Source organism: Alternaria conjuncta (assembly GCF_024043145.1).
Source record: "Alternaria conjuncta strain BMP 0040 chromosome Unknown scaffold_5, whole genome shotgun sequence".
NCBI classification, from domain to species: domain Eukaryota; kingdom Fungi; phylum Ascomycota; class Dothideomycetes; order Pleosporales; family Pleosporaceae; genus Alternaria; species Alternaria conjuncta.
In genome coordinates this window covers 752,358-776,005 of record NW_026250094.1, presented here as the reverse complement: position 1 = coordinate 776,005, position 23,648 = coordinate 752,358, and the positions used below count along the sequence as shown (strand labels likewise).

At 53.0% G+C, this 23,648-nt stretch overlaps 9 protein-coding genes across 9 annotated transcripts; 3 read left to right on the top strand and 6 right to left on the bottom strand.

Annotated features, from left to right (window-relative positions):
* Nucleotides 1-597: 597 nt before the first annotated feature.
* Nucleotides 598-1,056, top strand: J4E85_003930 (uncharacterized protein; the record flags this gene model as incomplete). The annotated part of the gene is made up of 2 exons (XM_051468193.1): nucleotides 598-664; nucleotides 731-1,056. The coding sequence occupies 2 exons, from the start codon at nucleotides 598-600 to the stop codon at nucleotides 1,054-1,056; spliced, it is 393 nt and encodes a 130-aa protein (XP_051327785.1).
* Nucleotides 1,057-2,906: 1,850 nt separating this feature from the next.
* On the bottom strand, nucleotides 2,907-4,934 carry J4E85_003929 (uncharacterized protein; the record flags this gene model as incomplete). Its single annotated transcript, XM_051468192.1, has 8 exons — nucleotides 2,907-3,402; nucleotides 3,457-3,771; nucleotides 3,825-3,872; nucleotides 3,923-4,052; nucleotides 4,100-4,215; nucleotides 4,267-4,489; nucleotides 4,537-4,711; nucleotides 4,761-4,934. 8 exons carry the CDS (start codon nucleotides 4,932-4,934, stop codon nucleotides 2,907-2,909), a joined length of 1,677 nt encoding a protein of 558 aa, XP_051327784.1.
* Nucleotides 4,935-8,737: 3,803 nt separating this feature from the next.
* Nucleotides 8,738-9,530, bottom strand: J4E85_003928 (uncharacterized protein; the record flags this gene model as incomplete). Its single annotated transcript, XM_051468191.1, has 2 exons — nucleotides 8,738-9,092; nucleotides 9,148-9,530. The coding sequence occupies 2 exons, from the start codon at nucleotides 9,528-9,530 to the stop codon at nucleotides 8,738-8,740; spliced, it is 738 nt and encodes a 245-aa protein (XP_051327783.1).
* Nucleotides 9,531-10,696: 1,166 nt separating this feature from the next.
* Nucleotides 10,697-11,714, bottom strand: J4E85_003927 (uncharacterized protein; the record flags this gene model as incomplete). Its single annotated transcript, XM_051468190.1, has 3 exons — nucleotides 10,697-10,723; nucleotides 10,832-11,461; nucleotides 11,529-11,714. The coding sequence occupies 3 exons, from the start codon at nucleotides 11,712-11,714 to the stop codon at nucleotides 10,697-10,699; spliced, it is 843 nt and encodes a 280-aa protein (XP_051327782.1).
* Nucleotides 11,715-12,003: 289 nt separating this feature from the next.
* J4E85_003926 (uncharacterized protein) lies at nucleotides 12,004-12,943 on the bottom strand (the record flags this gene model as incomplete). The annotated part of the gene is made up of 3 exons (XM_051468189.1): nucleotides 12,004-12,468; nucleotides 12,595-12,848; nucleotides 12,904-12,943. 3 exons carry the CDS (start codon nucleotides 12,941-12,943, stop codon nucleotides 12,004-12,006), a joined length of 759 nt encoding a protein of 252 aa, XP_051327781.1.
* Nucleotides 12,944-13,350: 407 nt separating this feature from the next.
* J4E85_003925 (uncharacterized protein) lies at nucleotides 13,351-14,810 on the top strand (the record flags this gene model as incomplete). The annotated part of the gene is made up of 2 exons (XM_051468188.1): nucleotides 13,351-13,448; nucleotides 13,565-14,810. The coding sequence occupies 2 exons, from the start codon at nucleotides 13,351-13,353 to the stop codon at nucleotides 14,808-14,810; spliced, it is 1,344 nt and encodes a 447-aa protein (XP_051327780.1).
* Nucleotides 14,811-15,241: 431 nt separating this feature from the next.
* On the bottom strand, nucleotides 15,242-16,897 carry J4E85_003924 (uncharacterized protein; the record flags this gene model as incomplete). Its single annotated transcript, XM_051468187.1, has 2 exons — nucleotides 15,242-16,819; nucleotides 16,874-16,897. 2 exons carry the CDS (start codon nucleotides 16,895-16,897, stop codon nucleotides 15,242-15,244), a joined length of 1,602 nt encoding a protein of 533 aa, XP_051327779.1.
* Nucleotides 16,898-17,227: 330 nt separating this feature from the next.
* On the bottom strand, nucleotides 17,228-18,226 carry J4E85_003923 (uncharacterized protein; the record flags this gene model as incomplete). Its single annotated transcript, XM_051468186.1, has 1 exon — nucleotides 17,228-18,226. The coding sequence occupies one exon, from the start codon at nucleotides 18,224-18,226 to the stop codon at nucleotides 17,228-17,230; it is 999 nt and encodes a 332-aa protein (XP_051327778.1).
* A 1,019-nt stretch (nucleotides 18,227-19,245) lies between these two features.
* On the top strand, nucleotides 19,246-21,360 carry J4E85_003922 (uncharacterized protein; the record flags this gene model as incomplete). The annotated part of the gene is made up of 4 exons (XM_051468185.1): nucleotides 19,246-19,464; nucleotides 19,549-19,813; nucleotides 19,859-20,170; nucleotides 20,219-21,360. 4 exons carry the CDS (start codon nucleotides 19,246-19,248, stop codon nucleotides 21,358-21,360), a joined length of 1,938 nt encoding a protein of 645 aa, XP_051327777.1.
* Nucleotides 21,361-23,648: the final 2,288 nt, after the last annotated feature.

Genomic DNA, 23,648 nt, shown 5'->3' with positions numbered 1-23,648 from the left:
TCGAGATTTATAAGTCATGTTTGCGACACAGTTAGAATACCCCATTGGCTTCCAGAATAGACCTGGATCTGCATCAATACAAGTTTATATGCAATTGGTTGTGTTGGGTGATGTTTGGATGTCGTGTTGTGTGAAGGTGTTGCGGGTGAATTGAATGGTTGCCAAGGTCACCCTGCAGACGCGTAGGGCGTGCGGACCAGACTGCGCATGAGAGTGGTTGGGAATGGGAGGTGTTGTAGGCGTAAGGCGTGTGGGCGCAAGGCGTGTGTAAACAAGGTAGTCACTCAAGATACGTGAGGCGTATGTGAACTTCCAGTCGACGCAGGCCCTACTTGTCACGACGGTAACCTCATGAACGCAAGATCAATCAGGCCATTGTCAAGTACAGTCAATTGATCCTCCGATCGCATTCCTTCCATCAATCTAGTCCACGTACTGGCAACCGGGAACATGTCCAACGATCCCATCGAAAGCACACCACCAACAACTGTTGCTAACCCAAACGACCAAGACCTGTCCCCACGAAACGACTTCGAAGAGAAACACATCTCACAGCTCCATGAGTCCCCTTCCGTACTCCCTTCCAACCTTCCACCCATGGACAAAGGAAAACACGCCTGGCTCTTCCTCACTGCAGCGTTCGCCATCGAATTCCTAACCATTGGTCCGTCCTGTCCCTCATCCCTGAACAAACAACACACGCACTCCTGACACTGACACTGACCCCCAGGTCAATCCTTCTCCTACGGCCGCTTCCAATCCCACTACACCACACACGCCCCCTTCGCCTCCAGCTCCCAATCCTCATCCTCCTCCTTCGCCGCGGTAATCGGCGTCTTGAATCAATCTCTCATCCTCATCTTCCTACCCCTCGTCCTGTATCTCGCGCGCCGGAAACCGGGCTACGCTCGCTGGATGGCCACAGTGGGTCTTCTCGGTTGTATTGTGTCCAACATAGCGAGTTCGTTCTGTACGAGCACGATGCAGCTTGTGTTTACGCAGGGTGTGCTGCAGGGTGTGAGTGGTAAGATACTTTCCTTTACGAACGGCATATGAGACTTTGACTGACTGTATACACGTATCTTAGGTAGTGTAGCGTTTTGTCCGCTGTTGGTCTTTGCGGAACAGTGGTTCGATAAGAGGAGAGGGTTGGCGTTTGGAGTTATTGGTGCGGGGGGTGGGTGCGGAGGGTTGATTCTACCTCTTTTGATCAACGCGTTGCTGGAGCAGGTTGGATATCAGAGTACGATGCGGGTTTTGGCTGGTGTTATGTTTGGCGCTGGTATACCGTTGGCGTGGTTTGTTAGACCGAGACTTCCAGTCACGGATAACGGTACTGGGGAGAAGAGGTTCTGGAACTGGAAGCTCGTCTGCTCAAGATCTTTTCTCTTACATCAACTTGCTAATTTTGTTCAGGGCGCGGGGTACTATCTCCCTGGTATCTACCTTCCTTCTTTCACTCGCGAGGTGTTTGGTGCTTCGGATTGGTTGTCTACGGCCTCACTCATGTTGCTCAACGTGTCCGCTATGGTAGGTCTTACCATCATGGGGTACATGACCGATCGGTTCAACTCGCGCGTCTGCATTGCGGTCTCCGCTACTGGCGCCACGCTCTCTGTCTTTCTTTTCTGGGGCCTGGCTACACACATCGCTGTTTTATACATCTTCTGTATCTTGGTCGGGTTGTTTGCCGGCGGCTTTCCGGCGGCGTGGCCGGCTGTCATGAGGGAGATGGCGAAGAAGGGCGAGTCGAGGGGGGTGGGACATGTGGATACCATCCTCATATTCTCGCTGTTCTGTCTTGCTAGGGGACTTGGGAATATCGTTGCTGGGCCGATGAGTGAGGCGCTTGTTGGTGGAATGCCTTGGAAAGGAGAGGCACTTGGGGGCTATGGAAGTGGTTATGGTGGATTTGTTGTCTTCTGTGGGCTGAGTTCGCTGGTTAGCGGGATGAATGCGTTGTGGTACCATTTGATGTAGAGGTCTCCAATTTTGGTAGAGCAACGAGCTTGTCTTTCTGGACCAATCATGTGCACATCCATACAATCTAGAAGGAGTGTAAGATATTACCCTGCTCGTATAGTATTAAGGTTATGTAACGTACGGTTACACGTCACTCCATCTCAGATACTGCAACTTCGTAGCCACATGGTATTTCATAGTCGTATTACAAATCCAGTAACCTTCCCGCATAGTATTCCTCCCGCAATTCTGACCGACCGGCCACAAGTCCAAAAGAGTGCCATTGTGCGAAGTCCATCCACTGCAGCCTCGATCCCGCTAGGCCTGCAGATGTACACTATGCTAGCAGTGCAGAGTCACGTAAGCAAGGGAACCACGCCCTGTGAACACCGATCACTCCAGTCAGAACAAGGCGAAAAAGCAAAAAGACAGTGCATTTATTGTCATTGGTGGTGTGCGACTAATCGCGGGTGGGCGGACCAAATATGACCTGCATTGCATGAAGCTGCAACGCTAGTAGCAGAGGCAAACCTGTGACCATTGACACCCACGTAGTGACCATGCGAACCGAGGACGATGGGGGAAATTACTGAAAATAGATAATTGTAATGATGGAGTATATTGCGCTAAATAATAAGGACATTGGCGTAGTTTTGCTATCGAGTACGCGTGTGGCTGGCTGCTTGGGGGGTATCATCCGATCTATAGGTATCTTGCGCAAGTGAATGGGAGTGGCCCCTGATCTCTCTTCCCTTCTAGGTGGTGACTCCGTTTGCTCGAAAGAAAATGATGGAAGAAATGAAACCCAAATGTGGACCAACGCCGAAATAAAAGATGCCCGCCACCGTAAAACTCCATTGAATGTGAAATCGTTAAAATCGTAAAGTTCGAGGCGGCCATGCGCTCTCGAATAGGAATAGGCGAATGCGATGCGGAACTGTGCACTAAACATTGTTGTCGTAGTCGCTGAGGATGTCCTCTGGATCCTCCGGTGGAAGCATGTCGATGGTGTCGCTTGTGCGCGGGCCGGTGTACTTCTTCCTTGCACCCGCATACCACCAAGCCGTGCTAAACAGGCCAATGAAGGCTGCCACACAGATAGCGTAATTCATGTTGTCGGCCCTGACTGGCTTGACAGTCGGGAAGAACAACACAACACTGATGAAGATGACCCATGTCACTGCAATCGCATTGACCGGCTTGCTCCATCTGCCCATTGTGTATGGTCCAGGGTGGAAAGTGACAGTGTTCTCGTACCATCGGTGGGCAATGATGACTGCGATGTAACTGATGTCCAAAGCCGGGGCGGTGATGTTGAAGATAGCCGTAATGGTAAGAGTGCTTCCGATGCCGATTAGGTCGAGGCAGCTGCAGAACAGCACAACAAGCCATACCGCATTGACCGGAGTGTGCGTGTAGGAGTTGATCTTGCTCCAAAAGCTATGCAAAGTCAGCACCCCTCAATACTAGCGTCGATTGGACGCGGAAACTCACCCCGAAAATGGGAAGGCTGCGTCGCGGGAGAAGGCCCAAGCCATTCTAGCATTTGCCAACATGGCTGAGCAGCCGGTGAAGAACTGGACCAACATGACGAAGAACCACATGATGGTTCCACCTGTTTTGCCGCCAGCGTTGAAGAAGATCTGGGCCACGGGCAGACCGGTCGGCGTGGCCATAATCGCATCGTAGTCTGACATGCAGAAGCAGAAGGTGACGGTTAGCATCCAACCGACGACGCCGGAGACGAGGATTGCAGCGCGGATCGCTACAGGGCCGCGAATAGCGGCATCGTGGGTCTCTTCCGACATGCTGTGTAACGCTGATTAGATTGGCTCATGTGTGGAGTCGTAGGGCTGACTTACTGTGTCGTGCCGTCGTAGTCAGTCATCGTCCATGCAACGGAAAGGAAGCTGGGATTAGTCAGTGGTCTGGCGCTATACAAATGTTGGTTTGGACCTACCCAAGGAGGAATGAAAAACCCTTGCTTCCCCAGCCTGAGCCATCCATGACTGTTGTGAACACCCATTGTGGGCTTTGCTTGTTCGGTGTGAGAATGAGAAGAGCGATGCAGATGCAGATTGATGCGATGACTATTTGCTGTCAGACGGCGCTCAACACGAATCCTTCGTCGACGTACTGTTGATAGGGGCGAACCACAAGATGATGCGATGAAGCCAATTCGTGGGGAATGAGCAGATTGTGCCAAACATGCACAACACGAAAATAGCGAGAAGGACGGTCTGATATGCTTGCCTGCATTGATCGGTAAGCTGCTGCAGGTGATCCAAGTGGGGTGATTCTTACGGCGTAAAGGCAGACTCTCCATTGTCTAGCGTGTGCATGACAACCGTCGCCAATATCATCTGGGAGATTGTATACGCCAGACTTGCAACGCCGGCGGCTTGTCCAAGGAAGTTGCACCAACCGATGATCCACGCCCAGGCTGCAACGTGTTCAGGTGGTACAACGTGTTTTGTGACATAGTACATGCCTCCCGCTGTCGGATATGCTGAGACCAGTTCGGCAACTTGACGAGAGTTAGCTAGGACTCTTCTATGCATGTTGCAAACGTACCTGAACTTGCTATGCAGTATGCCATGATGCTGCCAATGAACCAGGCCCATACTGCTGTTGCTGGGCCACCTGAGCTCATTGGTGCACCAAAGGTGGCGGGCACTGAGCCCAGTACTCCTAGAATCGAGATGGCATATGAAACTGTAGACCATCTCGAGAAATGTCTTTGTAGAACCTGCGAAGACTGTTGGAAGGTGGTCGAGTGAATGACTTGGAGCGCTTACAGGAGTGTATCCAATGCGCACAAGGAGGCGGTCGTCGTCGTCTGCGATAGTTGCCATGATGCTTCGGTTCTGGTCTTGACCTGCTTCTGCTGCTTTCGATTGACTGGAGACGGTAGGTTGGAGCGCTCGTGGCTCACTCGGTCCCAATTCTTTGGAGTCTGGATTGAAGCCCATGGTTAATACCGGTGATCAACGAACGAGCATGAGAAGTTGAAGAGAAACAAGAAGGGTCTCGGCGACGGAAGCGTAGAAGGAATTTAGAAGGGTGTAAAAGACGGTGGGCCGTCAGCGGAGACACACTAGGAGGATTGACAGCCACGGCGTGGATCCACAAACCCAGCTACCAGGGAGTCGATACTGGATGTGGAAAGGGTACGTGGTCGGGTGAATGATGTAGGGGCATGGGAGACATGTCCACGGGTAGTGGCTATATGAATAACCTGACTAAAGGGAAAGCCAACCGTGCGACCAACGGGTGCCCAAAACGGTCCAGTAGTATCAAGTTGCGAGATGCGACCTACATTCAGGGTAGCGATTTTACAGCGTTTGCCATGATGACACGTGCGGAGTGTGTTGCTAGAGGCGTGAACGTGGGAAAGAGCAAGTAAGGAGTGGGACGACAGGGTGCGAAAACGCAGCCAATCGCAAACACTCAGCCTCTTTGCGCAGACGGGCAGATCCTGGAGTCGCTGAAGCGATTGTGGGTTTACGGTACTGTCATTTGCGCACGAAGACTGGTGCCGAACGTTTGAAGGAAGTAGCGTGCTGGGGCCAAGAAGAGTGGTGCCGCTTCGGCGACCCAAGGTGGCGGGCCGTTTACTCTGCATTTCTGACTGGGGTATACTCAGCCCTGGGAACAATATGTAACCCACCTCATGAGACGCTTGTGACGCCTGTCGAAGCGGCATGGATGAGCTTCTTGATAGCTGACTGTCGACGTTTAGCCGATGTGTCGCGAGGCACGGTAGATTACTCAACGCGCCTCACCTGGGCAGCGAGGAGCCCTTACTCAATGTCCGGGCAGGAAACTGCCGCGGTCTAACACATTCTTTGGAGCTATGACGCACGCAGATGGAAGTGCGGCTTGCCTTGCGTGAGCTCACGAGCGGTACGACTCGGGTGTTACTACGGTCTACCTGTAACCGGTACCCCCTGACTGTTCGTAAGAAAACTTCGTCCAGGCGGTGAGGAGGAAGATCTCTATTGGTCCGCGCGGCTATTTTGATACGACGTACCTTCACCGAGGGACAGATCTGACGAGCATGATATCAGGGAATTTTGTAAGCTTCTGGCTGGGCTCTCAAGGAACGCAGACTTCGGAGTCGCTCCATGAACCGCGGCGGGAGCTTTCATCCGAAACCTTGATCCCTGACTCTGGACTGAAACGTCGGCCATGATTTACTCGGGATTCGTATACTCGACAATATACTTTGAGAACGAGAGTCTCGTCGACAGCTTATCAGAAATCAGTCCCGCGCCGTGTCATCTTGCCTAGACGAGTAGCATAAGCGACACTCGTGGATGTGCCTGCGACGGCATACATGCAACAACCAATGCACATGTAACACGAACATGACCAGATCGCCGACGGAGATTTGCTTTTCATTACCATTGCGCTGGGCCTCTTGCACCTCTCAAACTGTGCCTTAGTCGCGCGCCTTGGTGCGCGCCACATATCTTCGAGGACCCGATTTAAACAGCAGCACGGATCGTCTTTCTGCAACCAGCCACGACGAAGCATGGATCAGGAGCGTCGCCTAAGTATGCACATGGCCAGGTGATCATGATGATGGTACCAAGGCCAGGACATGGAATACTCACTAGACGTCTAGGAGTGTTGGCAAGATCCGAAAGAGCGGTGGAAGCTCGCGGCTATTCACCCATCGACTAATTCCAGGGTCTTCCTGTTCGACTAAGTCCGCCGGGCACGGAGTTGAGCACGAAGCAGAGCCGTTGGACAAATTACCAGAATCCCTGGTCTTTAACGTTTGTCAAGCGTTCACGGCTACGACGGAAGACGATGCGTCGTAAGATGAAGATCCTCCAAGGCTCTGCGATGAAATATACCGACCGATATCGCTTGCAGCTGCCTCATCGATCATCACAGACGACATGGGTACATCGTCATTCTGTTTCGGGCTGTCGGGCGTGTTAGCACTCGAAGGTTAGCTTGGACGGCGCAGATGTGAGTCGGGGAAGGAGCAGAACCGGCGTCTAGGGCCCACTGTGGGCATCATCGCATTGCTAGCTGCAGCGCAAGCCCTTGGACTACCGCTTGCTCTTCACATCACCTTGACCGCGATTCCAACCGCAATCGCATTAGCCATTGCCTTTTCAAAGCATCGCCGACACTACGCAGCAAGGACGTCAGAAGTTCCTGCTTCATCTACGCCATGCGCCTTTTGTCCGGGCAATTGCTGACTCGTCTCGTTTCTCCAAGCGAACCTGACATCTCTGATCTTTTCCAGAAGGTACCTCTCTCTTTCGGCGGTTTCAAAATAGTGCCGAAGCCATGTGCGGACCCGTCCGTTAGGGCCGGCGATCAGCCTGGCACTTAGACTGGCGCAAGCCCACGCTGGGCTGCTTCCACCTCCAGACGGTGTACCATTTTCGATATAGTAGCTGAAGACATCCTTCTAGACTGACCGGAAAGTGGCGCTCTTCCCCATATCCTTCGATAGTTACTAGCCACGTTCAACACCAAGATGCGACCTCCAGGTTTCGCTGACCTTGATGCGTCTTCGCAAATGCGACAGCACACAGCGCTGATCGAACCTCACCGATCGTACAGGGCGCTACCGCTTTCAGTCATCTACAACCGCTCTTGCTCACACCCTCGAATTCATAGTACGAGGTAAGGCCGACATCGACAACGCAGAACCAAAACGAAGCAGCCAATCCAAGGGCATCTTGTACTGGTGGCCAAGATAGGCTTTATACCCGTCAGTACCGTGGTAAGCGTGATCGCACTCACTTTGGTACACGCATCTGATAAAGATGCACAACCGAGGTGCCTGACAATCAGACGAAAGATGCAGACCCCTTAGTGCGAATCAGGCTCGGACACGTAAGGGTGGCGGATATACGGCTGACGGGGAAGTGAGAACGCTTCCCCTCCACGCGCAAAAGTACCAGAGAAGGCCCGAGATAGTTGTTCATCTGACCAGATTTCTGAGCCCACATCCAGGATAAAAGGAAGTGCCCTGCCTCCGCGGAGTGAACGAGACGGGATCAGGGAAGTTGTCGCCGTCAGGAAAAAGAAAGAGTTCTTCGACGTCCGCGGCACAGACGTCGAGATAGGGTATTTGCAACGAAATCCGAAGGTAGCCATAGAGACACCGCAGTAGGGACACAACGGATGTCGAAGACCTGCCTGGTACGCTCGTCAGCATTTTCGATGGCAGGCTATGGACTCAGAAGGGCTAGGAGAAGTACCTAACTCGCGGCCATCAAACGCAATAGTTACTCAGCAGCGGCGTGACTGCATCTTACACCAGGATATTCATTACTGCAATACAGACGCTAATTGCATTGCACCCTTGGAATTCGACACATTCGATGCGATAATATGCGCTTTGCGACGCTGCATCTACCAGCGCATCAAGCAAGCACACGGCCATTGTAGGGACCGCAGTGCAACAGCCAAGGTCACGCATGCACACAATTCTGCAACGATCAGCTATCCATTGCGATTGATAAAGTGTCTGCGCAAGTATCGATAACATTGGATCTTTTCGAACGAAGTGATGATTTCGCAAACAGCGTTACGACAAGAACCAACTACGCGGCACGACACGATGCAGAACGAACAGACACAAGTGTTTTCAATTGTGATGCAGAGATCTATTCATGACGACAGCTATATACGACTGCAAATATATACAAAGAAGCGTTCTGTTACCCGTCTCAGGGTACTGTACTTGAGGGTTCCCATTCCCGGGTTCCTGGCTCAGAGTCCCCAGCCACTTTCACCCCATCTAACAAGTAAACTTCTTGGGGCCAGGAATGGTGTAAGTAGCCGCCTTGTAGGCATCATAAGTGATACCGGCATCGCTACCCTTGTACGCACCGGGGAAACCAACAAGGCCACTCGGCTTCGTTGATCCACCTCCGGTAACCTTGAGTTGATGGCACCCAGGATAGAACTGCGCACCAGGGTACTGGTACGCGGCGTGAAGAGCAACGATTTCATGGCGCACGAGGTAGTAGCCTGGGGTGATGCACTTGGGAATGGTGTATGTGACGGAGCCGCCGGGGACTTGGAGGGCGTCGGAGCCCCAGACGTCAGAGGTGCCTTGGCGGCCGTCTTCTTGGACTTTGAACCAAACTGCACTAGTGGGGGTGTTAATATCATGGTGGTGGATAATAGGTCAGGTGGGTTACTTACGCTGACTCAGGCATCCAGTCGTTGCATCCGGCATCGGGGCACTTGGCCATGTATGTGATGGTAGGACCCATGTGGCTCTCAGGCCAGAGCGTCCAGTAAAGCTCGACGTCTGAACCCGCGGCGGCTTCGGCGTGTAGAGCAGCGGGCTTGGAGCCGTTGATACCGCCGGCTGCGTAACCGCCGCATTGGATGTCGGAGATGGCTACGTCCTCAACGGGGCCGTTGCCTTGGATCGGTCGTGAGATGCGCTTCACGTCCGTCATGTAAGGGTCTTGGTATGGTTGGTAGAAGATGTATTCTTTGCCGCCAATGGTGGCATTGTTGACGTAGCCGTGGGCTGCGACGGCAGTAGCGAAGGCGAGGGCGGAGGTGATGTACTTCATTTTGAAGAAGATGGTAGCGTCGATTCGAAAAATTCGGGGTATCAAAGAAAGGTAGATTGGAGATGTTGCTGCTGTGAAGATACGGTCCTGCGTATCGAGCGTGCTGATAATCCGAAGATGGGGAGAAAGAAGAGAACGACTTATAAGTTTGAACAACACAAAAAAACGAGTGAATAGATGACGATGGAGTTAGACAGACGACCGGTACCGAGTGACCTAGATGCCGAAAATATAGATTGACAGAGGTAGCTGCATGTCTTATAGTAGTTCCCGGGTGGTAATTACTCCACGACACAGGAGCGCAGTTGCGTCACCATGGGATTCGATCCAAGGCACCAAGCATCGAGATGATTGTTTGAAACTTGCACTGGCTTGCCATGGCGATGGCCACATGCTGGAGGGCGATCATGAAAGGAGGGTGCGTAGATTAATCAAGGCGCGCTAGCGAGGCTCTGGGCGGCTCCACTGTTTCCCCTGTGAGGCTGTGAGGCGTGGCTGGATCAGGCTGGAAGGAGCCGTTGGGCCCGTTGAGGGAACTCGAGGGAGGTAAGCGAAATGAGTTGATGGTGGATTCTCTTGTCAGACGTCATATTTCTATCGAATGCCATCATATGTTGTTCGTGAGGGAGAACAGTCTCGTTCTGGCGTTGGTGATGCGGCGTCGCAGGGCACGGGTTCGTCCGCGTTGGAAAAGTTAAAAAGCGTCTCGACCTTTTTTCTTGTGAAACATGACGCACAGAACATGTTCAATAATCAACCTACGCTTGCGATTCACGCAATTGGTGGACACCAGCTAGATGTTTCTTGGTGGTTGTCTCAGATTCGATATTACACCTGGGCATCTGCGGATGTTCGTTTACCCAAGTGCCGTACCAGGGAAAGACCCATCCTGCATCTCGGAGAAATTAATATAGTCGTTATATAGAGGCAAGCCGGGTTGCCGGTCGACGTCGTGTCACGATGCACACTTTACATGGCATTGTCGAAAGACGTTTAGATTGCTGGTGCTGCGGGACTGTTGCGATGCGGCCCGCGGGGTTGGGGAGGGTTTGGTGATGGCGCCGTGGTTAGATTGCGATGGGCTGGTCAAGAGCTTGGCTTTGGCTGGACCGTGGGGATGGGAATCCCGGGAAAGTCACGGGTTTGGTTGCTTGTTTGGATTTGTATCAGATGGCGATTGTTGCGTCGAGTGTCTAGGTGCTGCTACTCTACCTAAGTGTAGGACCTCGAAGCCAATATCCGCCTACCTCTACCATCTATCTAGTCCTTCCCATGACATTGTGGCCCAATGCGATACTTACCTCTCCCTTGATCAACATCCACCTCGCAAAGTCCTGTGCGAAATGCGCATACTTCCAGCACAAATTCGCGAGCTCTTTCTTCACAGCGTCCTCACCTGTGTCGCCATGATTAATCTCAACCTCCTCTTCGCCTTGTTCCTGGACTCCATTCTGACCAGCAGCCGGCGTTGCGTTCCATCGCTGCGCTCTCAACCAGATCCTAGCTGCAGTTTCGCATACCAAACCTCTTAGAGGCCAAAACCTGATCATGTCAGGTGTATCTTGACCCTCAAACGTCTCCCAAGTATCATCGTCGTTCTCGTAGATCAGATTGACATACATGCGGAGCAGTCTCACAGCGTTCTTTGCCGTATTGTTGCCTGGCTGGTCCAACCATGTTAGAGCGTCATCAGCGCCTTGCTGGAACTGCCCATGAACGAGCTCAGCCAGGCCACCGACACCGCACACCTTCTGACGTGCCAGATCGTAGACGGCAGCGTGACGAGCGGCGAACCTCCTGCGCTGCTGCATGCTAGACATCGGAGCCGAAGGGAGAAGAACCGGATCGTAGGTCTGGAGGTAGAAGTAGCGTAGCACATCTTCTATGGCTTCGACGTTTTCATGAGAAATAGTGATGGTAGATCCAATGTCCTTGACAGGTTAGAAAGCAAGGATCCTACATGGACGGAAACAGGAAGTGATGGTCAAGTTGACTTACTAGTTCCCTGGAGTTGAACTTTCTCTTGAAGGTCGCTGAGCAGTTGAAGAGAACATCTTTGTGAGTGCGGAAGCGGTATTTGGGATTGTTTGGGTGTCCGTACTGGATCATGACATTGGGGGTCATATGGCCCTTGAAAGCAGCAGTTAGCTCAACTTCTAGTGGGGAGTTCATGATCATGTCCATGGTCGATACTGCTAGATGCTAGATGTCCAGGCTCATCATCTCAATGCCTATATACCACATTAGCAAATATAAAGCGCTTGCTCGATGATCCTCGTGCTGATGACTGAAGATCGAAAACCACAAGCAATGGTAGGCAATCAGAGAGTAAGTATTAACACAGCTGCATGAAGTACCCTGCAACCTAATCCGTAAACTCCAAGTTTTATGGCCGTAGACACGCTCATTCGTATGCCAAACCATTGCCCTGAGCTCCAAAAAAGATAGCCATCTACCCATGTCGTCGTTCCGTCTAGTATCCAGTCGCACCCGGTGCCTTCTCGTCCTTCTTCAGACTGAGCAGCAGTTCCCTGAAGCGGGCCTTCTCGCTGCCTGACGCGCCGCCCTTGGTACCCTTTCCACTCAAATCGACCAACTTGGCAATGCGCTCCCAGCTCGTACCGCCCGCGGTGGTGTCGTCACGGTTTGCGAGGAACTCCTCAGCCTCCTTCCGTGTCTTGGCGATCTCCTTGTCCTTCTTGTTGTTGTAGTTCTCGTAGAAGTCGTCAATGTTTTGCTGCGCCTCCTGGATGGTTTTCTGTTTGCGGTCGTGCGATACCTCGTCGCGGTGCTGGATCTGGAGGTCGCGGCGCTCGCGCCATTCGCGGATGACGTCGGGCTCTGGGGAGTCTGAGCGCTGTGGGGTGAAGGATGGGGCTGGTTGGCCGGGGAGGAAGGGCAGGCCTGAGCCTGTGATGGTTCCGCCGGGAGCCATGTGCTGCTGGAGTCAGTATACCGTCGTGAAGTTGTTTATTCTATGCTCAATTCATGTTTCGACTGGCGCGTCACTTTTGAACATGCCAGATCGCAACCATGCCTTGGCTAAGGAAGCAGGCGTGCTTACGTCGTTGGTCGTGTCAATGGCGGGGAAGGAGCTCTCGAAGCCGCTCATCTCCTGGCCGCCGACGTTGGCCTGGCTGAAGTCGCCCCCAAGCAGGTCGTCCTCGCCGTCCTCGACCGTCGCTGCCCTGTCGTTTTCCGAAGCAAACTGGTCGGCATCGTCGCCAAGAAGCGCGCGTTCACGGTCGAGGAAGTTGCTGGCATCGTTGTCGCCGCTAATGTCAAAGTCTGCCGCATCGCCGCGCGCTTCGGTCTGGCCTGCTTGGTTTAGTATGCGGTGCGGAGGTGCTTCGGGGACCATAGCTGAGCTCACCGGCGTCAATCTCGTCTAATGAGGGGAATCGGTCTGCCATTGTGGGTGTGGAGGGTGTGGGGGATGTAGTGGGAGGCGCGGAGATAAGTTTGGCGACAGCAGTTTGCGTACAAGTGTCTTGTTGTTGCGTCTTGGATAGTTACCGTTGGTGACGGCCAGCCAGGGAGCTGCTTGGCGCGGCGGAGCCACGTTTAGCCGCATACCACCTAGCGCCTCTAGCTCTCAAGTGCTCCCTCACCTTGAACTTCTCCATCCATTCCACCTCCAACACACGTCATCATCTGGACACTGTAGTCGCGAACACTTGCAGAGCGCATATCGCACGCTGAAGGTTACATCCCATCTGTTGCCCTCACGCGCACTCTCACTGGGTGATTGTCTTCTGCTCGCGTGCGCATCATTCTTCAGTAGCTGTCGCATATATTCGTGAAGACCTCCAGGGCCATCATGGCTTTCACCGAGGACAGCCTCAAGGCCAAGCTCTCATCGCTCAATGAGACACAAGAGGCCATCTCCACTGTCGGCCAATGGATCCTCTTCCACAGGTAAAGCATCTCATCTCTGCCAAGACTCCAGTTTGCTGCATGCACCACGCGTCGAATCCATGGATTGCGAGTTTTGTCATGCACTTTGGAACCATATACTAACGTCACGTGTACAGACGACATGCCGAGCGCATCGCTCATGTATGGCTACAGCGCATGAAGGAGTCGCCTCCGAATAAGAAACTGGTGCTCATCTATCTCGCCAACGAAATCACACAAACCTCCAAGATGCGCAAGAAGGAGGAGTTCCTGCGCGCATACGAACCCATTCTCGCCGAAGCGACGACAGTAGCCTACAAGGGCTCCCCCCACGAGATACAAAACAAGATTCGAAGGGTCGTCGAGGTTTGGAGGCAGCGCAGCATCTTCAACTTGGCTGTGCAGCAGGCGGTGGAGAGGTCGATAGACGAGGTGGACCGCTCCAAATCTACGCGCAAACCTGCTTTGGGTGGATCGCTCTTCTCGAGCTCGTCGGTCCCGCCTGAGCTCACACCCGTCGCGCCTCTCGCGACCGCCCTCCAGAAGGCCGATGCTGCCACGAAACCCGCCGTCACCACCGCCAACCAAGACTACGAGAAGCTCACCAACCCGAATGCCGCGATCCCATCCCCGCCAATGCACGCGGCTGGACTCGCTGCACTCTGCAAGAAGCTTGCGCTGGCCGAAGGCGCCGTCGCCGAGAGCATCAAGGCGCGCAAGGCTCTCCTCACCGGTCTAGAGCACCTCCTCGAGGCGAACAGGAAGAAGCTCATCGACGAAGAGGCGCAGGAAGCAGACCTCAAGACGCGCAAAGACGCTATAGAAAGCCGAAAGCGCGCAGTCGAGGAAGCCATCCTCAAAGGCCTGTCAGCAGCAGAGCAGAACAGAATCTCTACCGCACCCCTCCCCGTCGCTACAACCTCCCCTGTCGCAGCGACCTTCTCAGGTGCGCAGGAAAGACCAGAAGTCGAGGAACTCACACCCCCACCCATGGAATCTTTCACACCCGTCGGCTCACCACACCTCGCACCCGCGCCCCAGAACGACCCTGTGCCCACCATCCGCGACGACGAAATGCCGCAACCCGCCCCCCATCCCGTCGTACCAGAGACCGCTCCTGCCCCCGCGCAGCACACCACCCAGCCCGAATACGCGACCGCCATCGGCGAGCCAAACCAGCACATAGCTGCAGACCTCCTCAAGAGCCTGCAACATGCGCCACTGGGTGCTGCTGAAGGTGGTGTGTACGGACAACATCATGCGTACGAGAATGCGCACAAGAAGAGGAAAATGAGCAGGAATGCTGGTGAGGATGACTTCGCGGCGTTTGCTGGAGACCGGGATATGGCTGGCATCGACGACAACTTTGCTGAGCTGATCTGAGGATACTGGGTTACTTGGGATAGCTAGGATTCGTGTCATATTTTCTAAGGAAATTGCTAGAGCAGGCAATGGATGGAATGGTAGTTTTAAAATGGATATGTTGTAGCACGGGGGTGGCATTTACTACTGCATGGCTTGCAATTTAGTCTGCACAGGGCGTCTAGGGTTTAAGGGTCGATGTACGATATGGATGGGGTCTCAGCATGGGCGCAGGCATAACAAGGGAGATGGTGGACTGGATCCAAGGCAAAGCTACAGGATATCAAGTAGGGGACACACAATTAGGATTTTTGATCGAAGCCAGTTATTTTCAGATACCATCATCAACCATAATGTACAATTACAGGACCCATCATCCCATACCATGCCATACCATTTCCTTTCCCATAACTCATAATACCATGCCCATCACACCCTCACCCATCCCCTCCCTAATCCACCTCCTCAATCCTACTAGTCCCCTGCTCCTGCTCCTGCGCCTGTCCCTGACCCGGCATCTTCCTATTCCTCTCAATCTCGCCCATGACCCTCTGTCCCTCCTCGGTCGTCGCATCAATCACGCCCTCTTCCAGACTCAGCATACCCCCTTGACCCAGTTTCTCAACCACCTCCTCCGCCTCATCCACACTCATCTTCGCCAGCACCTTGTTCACCTCATCCAGCTTCCCGCTTTCCAACGCGCGCTGCAGACCCGGCGGGAAGGTTTCAAAGATCTGTCTCGCTTGCTCTTCTGCTTCTTTCTCTGCGGGGTCCGTGGCGAGGGATTCTTTGGGGGGCACCGAGATGTTGATGGTGGTGCCTGGGTCTACGGCGTGGAGTTGGATTTGCTCGACGCCTGCGCCTTCGGATTGTGGGTTCTCGGCGCGTTCTTTCAGGATCTCGGCGGCGCGCGTTTTGATGCGGTGGTATGTGGAGTCGACGTCGTCGTTGAACATTTTGCCGGCTTGGTGGTCTTTTATTTGTATACGTTTGAAGAAGAGCTCTACGCCTTGTCTGCCTCCCAGCTGCCTACAATACTGCAAAAGAAGACCTTGATGCACGCATTGCCGTGCGTGCTTGGGCTTGCCGTCGAGTTCAGAGTTGAAGGCTTCGACGAGCAGGCCGTCGGTTTCTTTCTCGGCGAGGATCTCGGGGTGTGCCATGAGGAATTGGAGACACGCGTACCAGTCTCCGGCTTTTATTTTAGCGAATTGCTGGGCGAGGGGTGAGGCGGTGATGTCGTCTTCGTTGTCGGAATCGGCGCCGGTGGGTTCGACGACGCTGCCTTCTTCTATGTCGCCGTCTGCGCCGGAGGACTGGCCTGTGTCTGTTCGCGTGGCGGAGGGGCGGGACGGGTTGTTGAGAAGTTCGACGGCGGGCTCTTTCTTCGATGAGGAGGATGAGGCGGCTTTCTTCTTCTCTTCTTCGGCTTTCTTGACGTTGGAGTAGCTGAAGCCTTCGTGGATGTCGTCGCTCGTGATGTGCTTCTTGTCTTCCTTTTCTAGCTCGTCGAGCTTGGCTAGCAGTTGTTGCTGGAGATCTTGTATGCGCGCCTTCTCCTTCTCTAGACCCTGGATGAATAGTGTGTATCGCGGCTCTTCGCTCTTCTGCTCGTCAATGTCCTTCTTCACGGCGTCTACTAAGCTTGCCATCATCTGCGGGTATGTGGGCTTGTCCTTGATGTGCTCGTGTACGCCCTCTGGCGGTGGCGGCGGCCTGTCCGAGCCTCCGTCTTTGTCTATCTTCATGTCCATCATGCTCTCCATCATGGCCTGGAAGACGAGCTGGTCATCGTTCTGGCCATTTCCTTCGGCCTGTTTGTCCTTGTGCGACTTCAGCGCTGTGAGCAGACGGTCGACGCGTTCGGTGAGGCCATCGTTGATGATGCGCTCGTACTTGAGCGTCTTTATTTGGTGGCGGCGGTGGTCGCGCTCCTGGTGAATCTGAGCTTGTTTGGCGCGAATGAAGGATTTCTTGTCGACATTGGGGTGCACTTCGATGTCGCTGTCGTCCGAGAGCTCCAAGGCGTCCTGGGAGATTGTTAGAAGCTGCCTCTATTACAATGGTAGAAGCGCATGACTCACCCACTTGCTGTAGTTGATTACCATGGTGGCCGAGGTCTGAGTCGTGTGCTACGGCGAGTGTTTGTGTTGTGCTTCGAGGCTGCACCTTGTCCGTAGCACTGCGGGGCTCAAGTGGCACGTCGCGTTCGGACCAGCTCGTCATCGAGAAGGTTCGACCAACTTCACTTTCACTCCATCGCTTTCGACACGCGCGCTGCTATCACCGCGGCGAATTAGATGCATGAAGCCTGAGAAATACGTGTCGCATCACAAGAACAGTATCGCGAATTCGTATATTCCAACAGTAAATATATTGCGTCATTACGCTACGCGCCTACATACCTGTCTCCATCGCTATTGCAAGATAGCCAGATTTCACAAGACGTGGTGGGCCCTCAACCAATCATTATCACTGTCATAAGCGTAATCCTCGTCTTCATAAAGATACTCGGGCATGCCTTCTATGCGCGACGACTTCAGCGCTGCGACAATGAGATCCGTACCGAAATCCGGGAACATTTGCGCAAGAGGCACAAGATGCTGACGATTGAAGTCCGGATGCGCGTTGACCCAGGCATTCATGGCTCCTTCCGCAAGAAGATCCTGGACGCGATCGAGAGGGTGGTTTGAACTTCTACCTTCGGTTGAATGTGGGTTCGGTGGGCTGGATGTTGTCCACCGCGTGGAGTTGTGCCGCTGAGATGTAGCGCTTACAGGAGCGTTCTCAGTAGACATGGATTTGGTTTGCTCAGTCTCAGACGGATCTGTCTGCGAAGTGCCTTCCGCGGTCTGATCGGTTTGGTATAGGTCGTCCCGCAGAGCTGGAAAATAACGCTCGCTTTCATGATACACTTGCCTTAACATGAATTTGAAGAACTCAGATGCTGTCGTTTCATCTTCGTCACCGTAGGTCCGTCTTGGCTCAGTAAAGAGATCCACGAGCTGCTTGAGTTGGCGATAGGCTAGAGCTGTTAGGCCTTCCACTTGATACTTATCGGCTACTGCGAAAACACGCAGACGATGCATGAACCGCTGTCGTAGCTCCGTCAACTCATCCGGAATGTCGACTGTTTCGAGATACTCCTCTTTGTACGCGTACTCGAAGAAAGCCTCTAGGGCTTCCGGATGGTCGCCTTTTAGAATTATCACCTGATCATTGGCTTCCTTGAAGTTTTTGGATGCCTTCTTAAACCACTCACTCACTGAACAAAGGACGAGACGATGACCGACGAACTCCTTCTCACCATGGTCGCCGTATTTGATGGTAATGTCAGCTAATAGCTGGTTCTTGTACCACTTAGCGTTGAGGTGAGGCTGGTCTGGATCCGGACGGACGGCGACTGTCCCGCAAGTGGCACACCGTGGGTTGGCCATGACTGCGAAGTTGATCTAGCCGCTATATTGAGAATTGTGAAGAGAAGTTGGGCTGAAGCGTGAAATAGCACAGGAGGTACCTTGCTTTGTAGTCGATGCAGTGCTGCTATGTACTTTCACATAGCTGATCATTGTTTAGCCACAACGATGTCTTTCCAGAACCGAGGAGGGGGTGAAAGGCCGTTTACTGGGCTGTTCATTCCGCTGCGGGAATGATCTCGCTAAGAAACGAGTCAGGGTTGGAGCTCTGGGATAAGTCATGGAAGCAACACGCCGCGATCTCCGTAGTGGAGTTCAGAGCCATGCCATATGTTGATGTTATTCTATGGTGACAGAAAGCCAGCTCGGAAAAGATGGTCGAACACGAGATCCGTGATGGGAGTAATCTAAAAGAGCAAAGTTTTCTTGTCTTCCAGCGAGATACCAGGACTTGTGACGTATTGCACGCATTGATCAGGTTGAGTAATCGTCGCGATCGAGAGGCTTCTCAAGAGTATCAGGTACGAGCCGCATTCCGAACGCAATGGTAAAAGCGAGTTGGCGAATGATAAGGTGGAGATACGGGAGATGGCTGGGAAGAACCATCGGAGAGGTGCGATGCCACGCCCCGGTCCTCGGAACGCTAAAGTCGCGCTTGTCACCCAACAGGAAGGAGAAGGCCTCGATCAAGCCTTTTGGCATGGCTTGTCCACGACTATGCCGAAGCTTATCTTCTTCTCCAATGACCGTTACACGTGCGGTTTTGCCGCTTCCGCCCCTAGGGGCATTTTTGTTCGGCGGCATGGGTAAGACAGCCGAAGCGGCGATGCACGTACGCGTACCGGCCATGAGGCTATATAAGAAGATGACGCCCTGAACGCTTATCCTCACGCGCTGTCATTCATCCGGTCCTCATCATGCGGTCTCTTGCCTTTGGCGCTTTCATAGCGACAGTAGCACCAGCGCTAGCCTGCGAAGGTCATAACAGCTGCTACGGGCCGCTGAAAGACGATGTCGTGTTGACCAGGAACGTTCGTCGCATGCAGCCGGACGCGCAGAATGCGACCACAACACCGAAAGCGCCACTGGAATGGGGTCAGATTAACTTCCTGCATACCACGGATACCCATGGATGGCTGGAAGGTCACATCAAGGAACAGAACTATGGGGCCGATTGGGGTGATTACGCCAGCTTCACCAAGCACATGAAGCAGAAGGCTCGGAACCTAGGCGTCGATCTGCTTCTGGTAGACACAGGGGTTAGTGTCTGCCATCAAGCCCTGGGGACGAGTAGGGCTGCGCACGTGGTTGAAGGAAGTAGCTTTTTGACTAACGTGCGATAGGATTTGCACGACGGTGCTGGACTCAGCGATGCGACGACTCCCAATGGCAACGTCTCGAACGCCATTTTCGAAAACATTGATTACGATCTGCTGACCATTGGAAACCACGAGCTCTATGTTACCGAAATTGCCTACGAGACCTTCAATAACTTCTCCAAGGTTTATGGCGACAAGTATCTCACTAGCAATGTGCAGATCAAGAACCCCACCACTGGCCAGTTCGAGTACATTGGATCACGTTACCGCTACTTCACCACAGAGCAAGGTAAGTCGATCAATCGTGAAATTAACAATATGCTGACAGAATTAGGGCTCCGCATCATGGCATTTGGCGTCCTCTTTGACTTCACCGGCAACAGCAACGTCTCCAAGGTCATCAAAGCAGCCGACATGGTGAAGCAGCCGTGGTTCCAACAGGCTGTCAACTATACCGAGCCAATCGACTTGTTCGTAATCACCGGCCACAACCCGGTGCGCACCAGCGTTTCTAGCAGCACAATGGGTACTGTCTTCAAAGCCATCCGCAGCATGAAACCAGACGTACCCATTCAAGCTTTTGGTGGACATACCCACATCCGAGATTTTGCCGTATACGATGACAAAGCTACAGGAATTGAGTCTGGTATGTACTTTGGACGTGCTTTGAAAGAAGTGGCTAACATAATCTCAGGTCGTTACTGCGAGACATTAGGCTGGGTCGCAATGTCTGGCATCGAATCGAAGACTTGCAAGGCGCAGCATAACCCTAAAGGTGTACCGAATCCGACACGCAGTGCAGTAGTACCGGCAAGCACTGGAACTGCATCTGCTAGTGCACATTTGCCTGCGTCTACTTCCAACTCCACTCTTCGCTACGCCCGAAGATACCTTGATTGGAACCGTAACACATTTGCCTACCATGCCAAGGGAAGTCAACGCTACACCGAGTTCGACACATTGGCCGGTGTCAGCGTTACTAATGAGATTACGTCGGAACGAGCCAAGCTCAACTTGACTGATTTGTATGGTTGCGCGCCAGCGACATACTGCCAGTACTGCAAGCCATTCCTTGCTGAAGGCAACATCTTCGGACTCCTCCAGACCGCGTTGGCTACTGTCGTCGTAAACGAGACGCGCAAGGACGTTCCCAGACTCATCATCATCAACACCGGATCAGTCCGCTTCGACCTCGCCAAAGGCCCCTTCACCTACGACGACTCCTTCATCGTCTCCCCATTCAAAGATGCCTTCCAGTTCATTCCCGACGTGCCCTACGAGCAAGCGTCTCAAGTCCTCGGCATACTAAACGCCGGTCCCTTCCAGAAGAAGAAACGGGACCTTGCGACCGCCGACTTCGGCTTCAGCCCCATCCTCGCAGACCGCGATACCTGCCTCGACCCGCCACTCACCCACCACTACGAAGGAGTAATCCGCCGCTCAAAGCAAGGCGGCCGTCTCATCCGCCGTCAATCCACAGCCCCTAACCCAGGCTACACGACCAAAGACGACTTCGGTATCGACGGAGACGATACCGTTCACTCAGCCATCCCCAACTTCTCCCAACCCAACGATCTCCAGGCGAACGCTTCCTTCCCGCTCGATGGGTCGATGCCGAAGACTGTTGATCTCGTGTTCTTGGACTTTATTGCTAGCTACATCGTCGACGCTTTGAATCAGCCTGATGTTGGTGGAGACTTTTCGCTCAGCCAGGTGGAGTATTATATTGATGAGAGCTTTACGACTAATAGCTATTTGCCAGCGTATGCGAAGGTTGCGTGGCAGGAGAATGTGCCGAATTGTCCAGTGGGTGAGGGGATTGGTGCTGCATCGTGAGAGGGGTGTTAGCTTGGAAGAGACGTATGAGCTGCATTCTTCGTGGAGAGATCATTAGCTTCTTATATGTAACTATTGTCTTGAGCTGTATTTACAAGAGCATTCATTGAGTCTGCACTCCCAATGGTAGGTACAAAAGGTACAAAAAGTTTTGCACGACCCGTGATGTCTGGGTAATCCATCGTTGTTCGGCTGCCTTACCTTTAATGAGTGCCATCTCCAATCCCAGTGTACCATTGTGTAAGGATTGGTTTTGTGTTGATGTCGCGAATGGCACGCCGCTGGGAGGTTGCGCATCAAAATGTCTCCGCAATAAGGTAAGTCAAACATCTTTTCTGAGAGAGAAGGTGACTGCAACACATTTCGATGAGATTGCCAGATATGTTCCCACAGTTTGTCCTTGCGATCGAAGCGGTGAAGACAGCCGTCCACGAAGCAATCGTGGAATGCATCGTGGTAGACCTGCGCATGACAGATGAGTTCCGATCGTTCACCAATATCTGTGCGGCATCCTCTTACGCTGCAGTGATACAACCCCTTCTCCGTGGCAAACCCTACAACCCCTTCCTGCTCTGGTGAATCTGATGGCTGCAAATGTAGGGACTTGTCTACATACCGAGTCGTGTCGTCGATATTCTGTCCAAATCCTTTGCCTGATTCATGGAGGTCAAGTCGCCACGTGTACCATGTCTCTCTTGAAGAACTGAAGTTGCAAAATACAATGCGATTCCACCAAGCCACTTCGACATGACGGCCCAGCTCTGCCCGATCGCAAAGGATCTTGAGTGATTCTTGCATCAACTTTGCAAAATCAAGTAGACCAGTGCTTGATCGCTTCGTTCCCATCTTGGGCGCTAGTGGCGAGCAGGCATGGCAGATCATCTGGGTTAGGAGTTGCTTTGGATCGATCCGGTAGTTGATGGGTATCATACTACTATCGCTTGCCAGTCCATGGAGGGCGTACACTTTATCTCTGACGTCGGTCGAACGCTGTCTATGATACTGTTCGAGTAGTGATGTGAATGGTTGAGGAACGCCATTCCATTGCGCTTTCGCCCTGATAATGATCACAGCCGAGCTCTCGAGGACAGCTGGTACGCCGAAAACGTGAAGAGATCGACCTCTATCCGAGATGGCTTGAAAATCTTCTATTAGTTGCTGCAATTTGGCCCATTCCACGCAATGGCCGCCGCATAAGATCTGTATGTGTTTCGCCAGCAAGACTTCCTGCACGATCCAGATTCTTCTCCAATACCCCCTCTCACACAGTTCCAGTACAGCGTTTGCTTTATGCGCAGTCCAGAACCTTCTCAAGTCGACATCTTTGCCACTCCAAGCCGTGCGCTTACTCAAGTACCGCATTGCGACATCGCTGGACGTGGAACGATCCGCTTCGCCAAGCCAGATCCACACAGAGCAAGCTTGTGTATAGATCTCCCTCATCATCTGCACTTGGTGATTCTGCTCTAGGACGTTCGCTTGATTGATACTGATGGCGTCAATCCAGAAGAGCACCTGTTGACCCTGCATTCGCATTTGGTTGAGGAAGTGCCAGAGATTGCGACCGACGGGGAAAGACGAGCCATTGATCTGGATATCATCGTATCGCTCTTTCGCGCCCCATGCATATGAAAGAGCGACGTACGCCGAACACTCGTCATCCAGCGCGTGGCTCTGCAGATTGCATTTGATGGACTCTGACGCGTCGCCGGGCTCCAGCGTCACCAGCCTGATGTTTTTCCTTCCCAGATTGAGCGGTACGTCGAGATACGGATCTCCCGACGGCGGCATTCTGCGGGGCGACTCGCAATCACGAGAGGGTATGTGAGGGTATTGTGGACTGGGCTACACATGTCAGCGTTCTCAAGATGCGGCAAAGGCCAAGGCTGCCGCCTGAAGCCTGCGCCACCACCTGAGCACCTTTGGGGCTTTCTCGGGCTTATGGTAACACAGCATTTGAATCCTTCAGTGGATTTATCGTACGCTACTCATGAAAAAGAGTCAAATCCCACGTCGACGACTTCCTTCGTGCTATGCACCTTACTTGTCTGAAAGCATCCAATACACCGTTCGGCATAACTTCACCTTTCTGAAGCCCTTACCAATACCCCAAAGGCCCTTTTTGTCTGCCGAAAGTTCCGAAAGTCCTGCAATTGAAGATACCGATAGAAAAGCCTCAGGGGTTGTCGCAGCAAGAGATGAAAAGCAGAATAGTGCTGCGCTAGCGACACTAGGCCGCCCCACTCGCTTGGACAAGAACCTGAGGCAAACAGAACCCTTTCTCACAC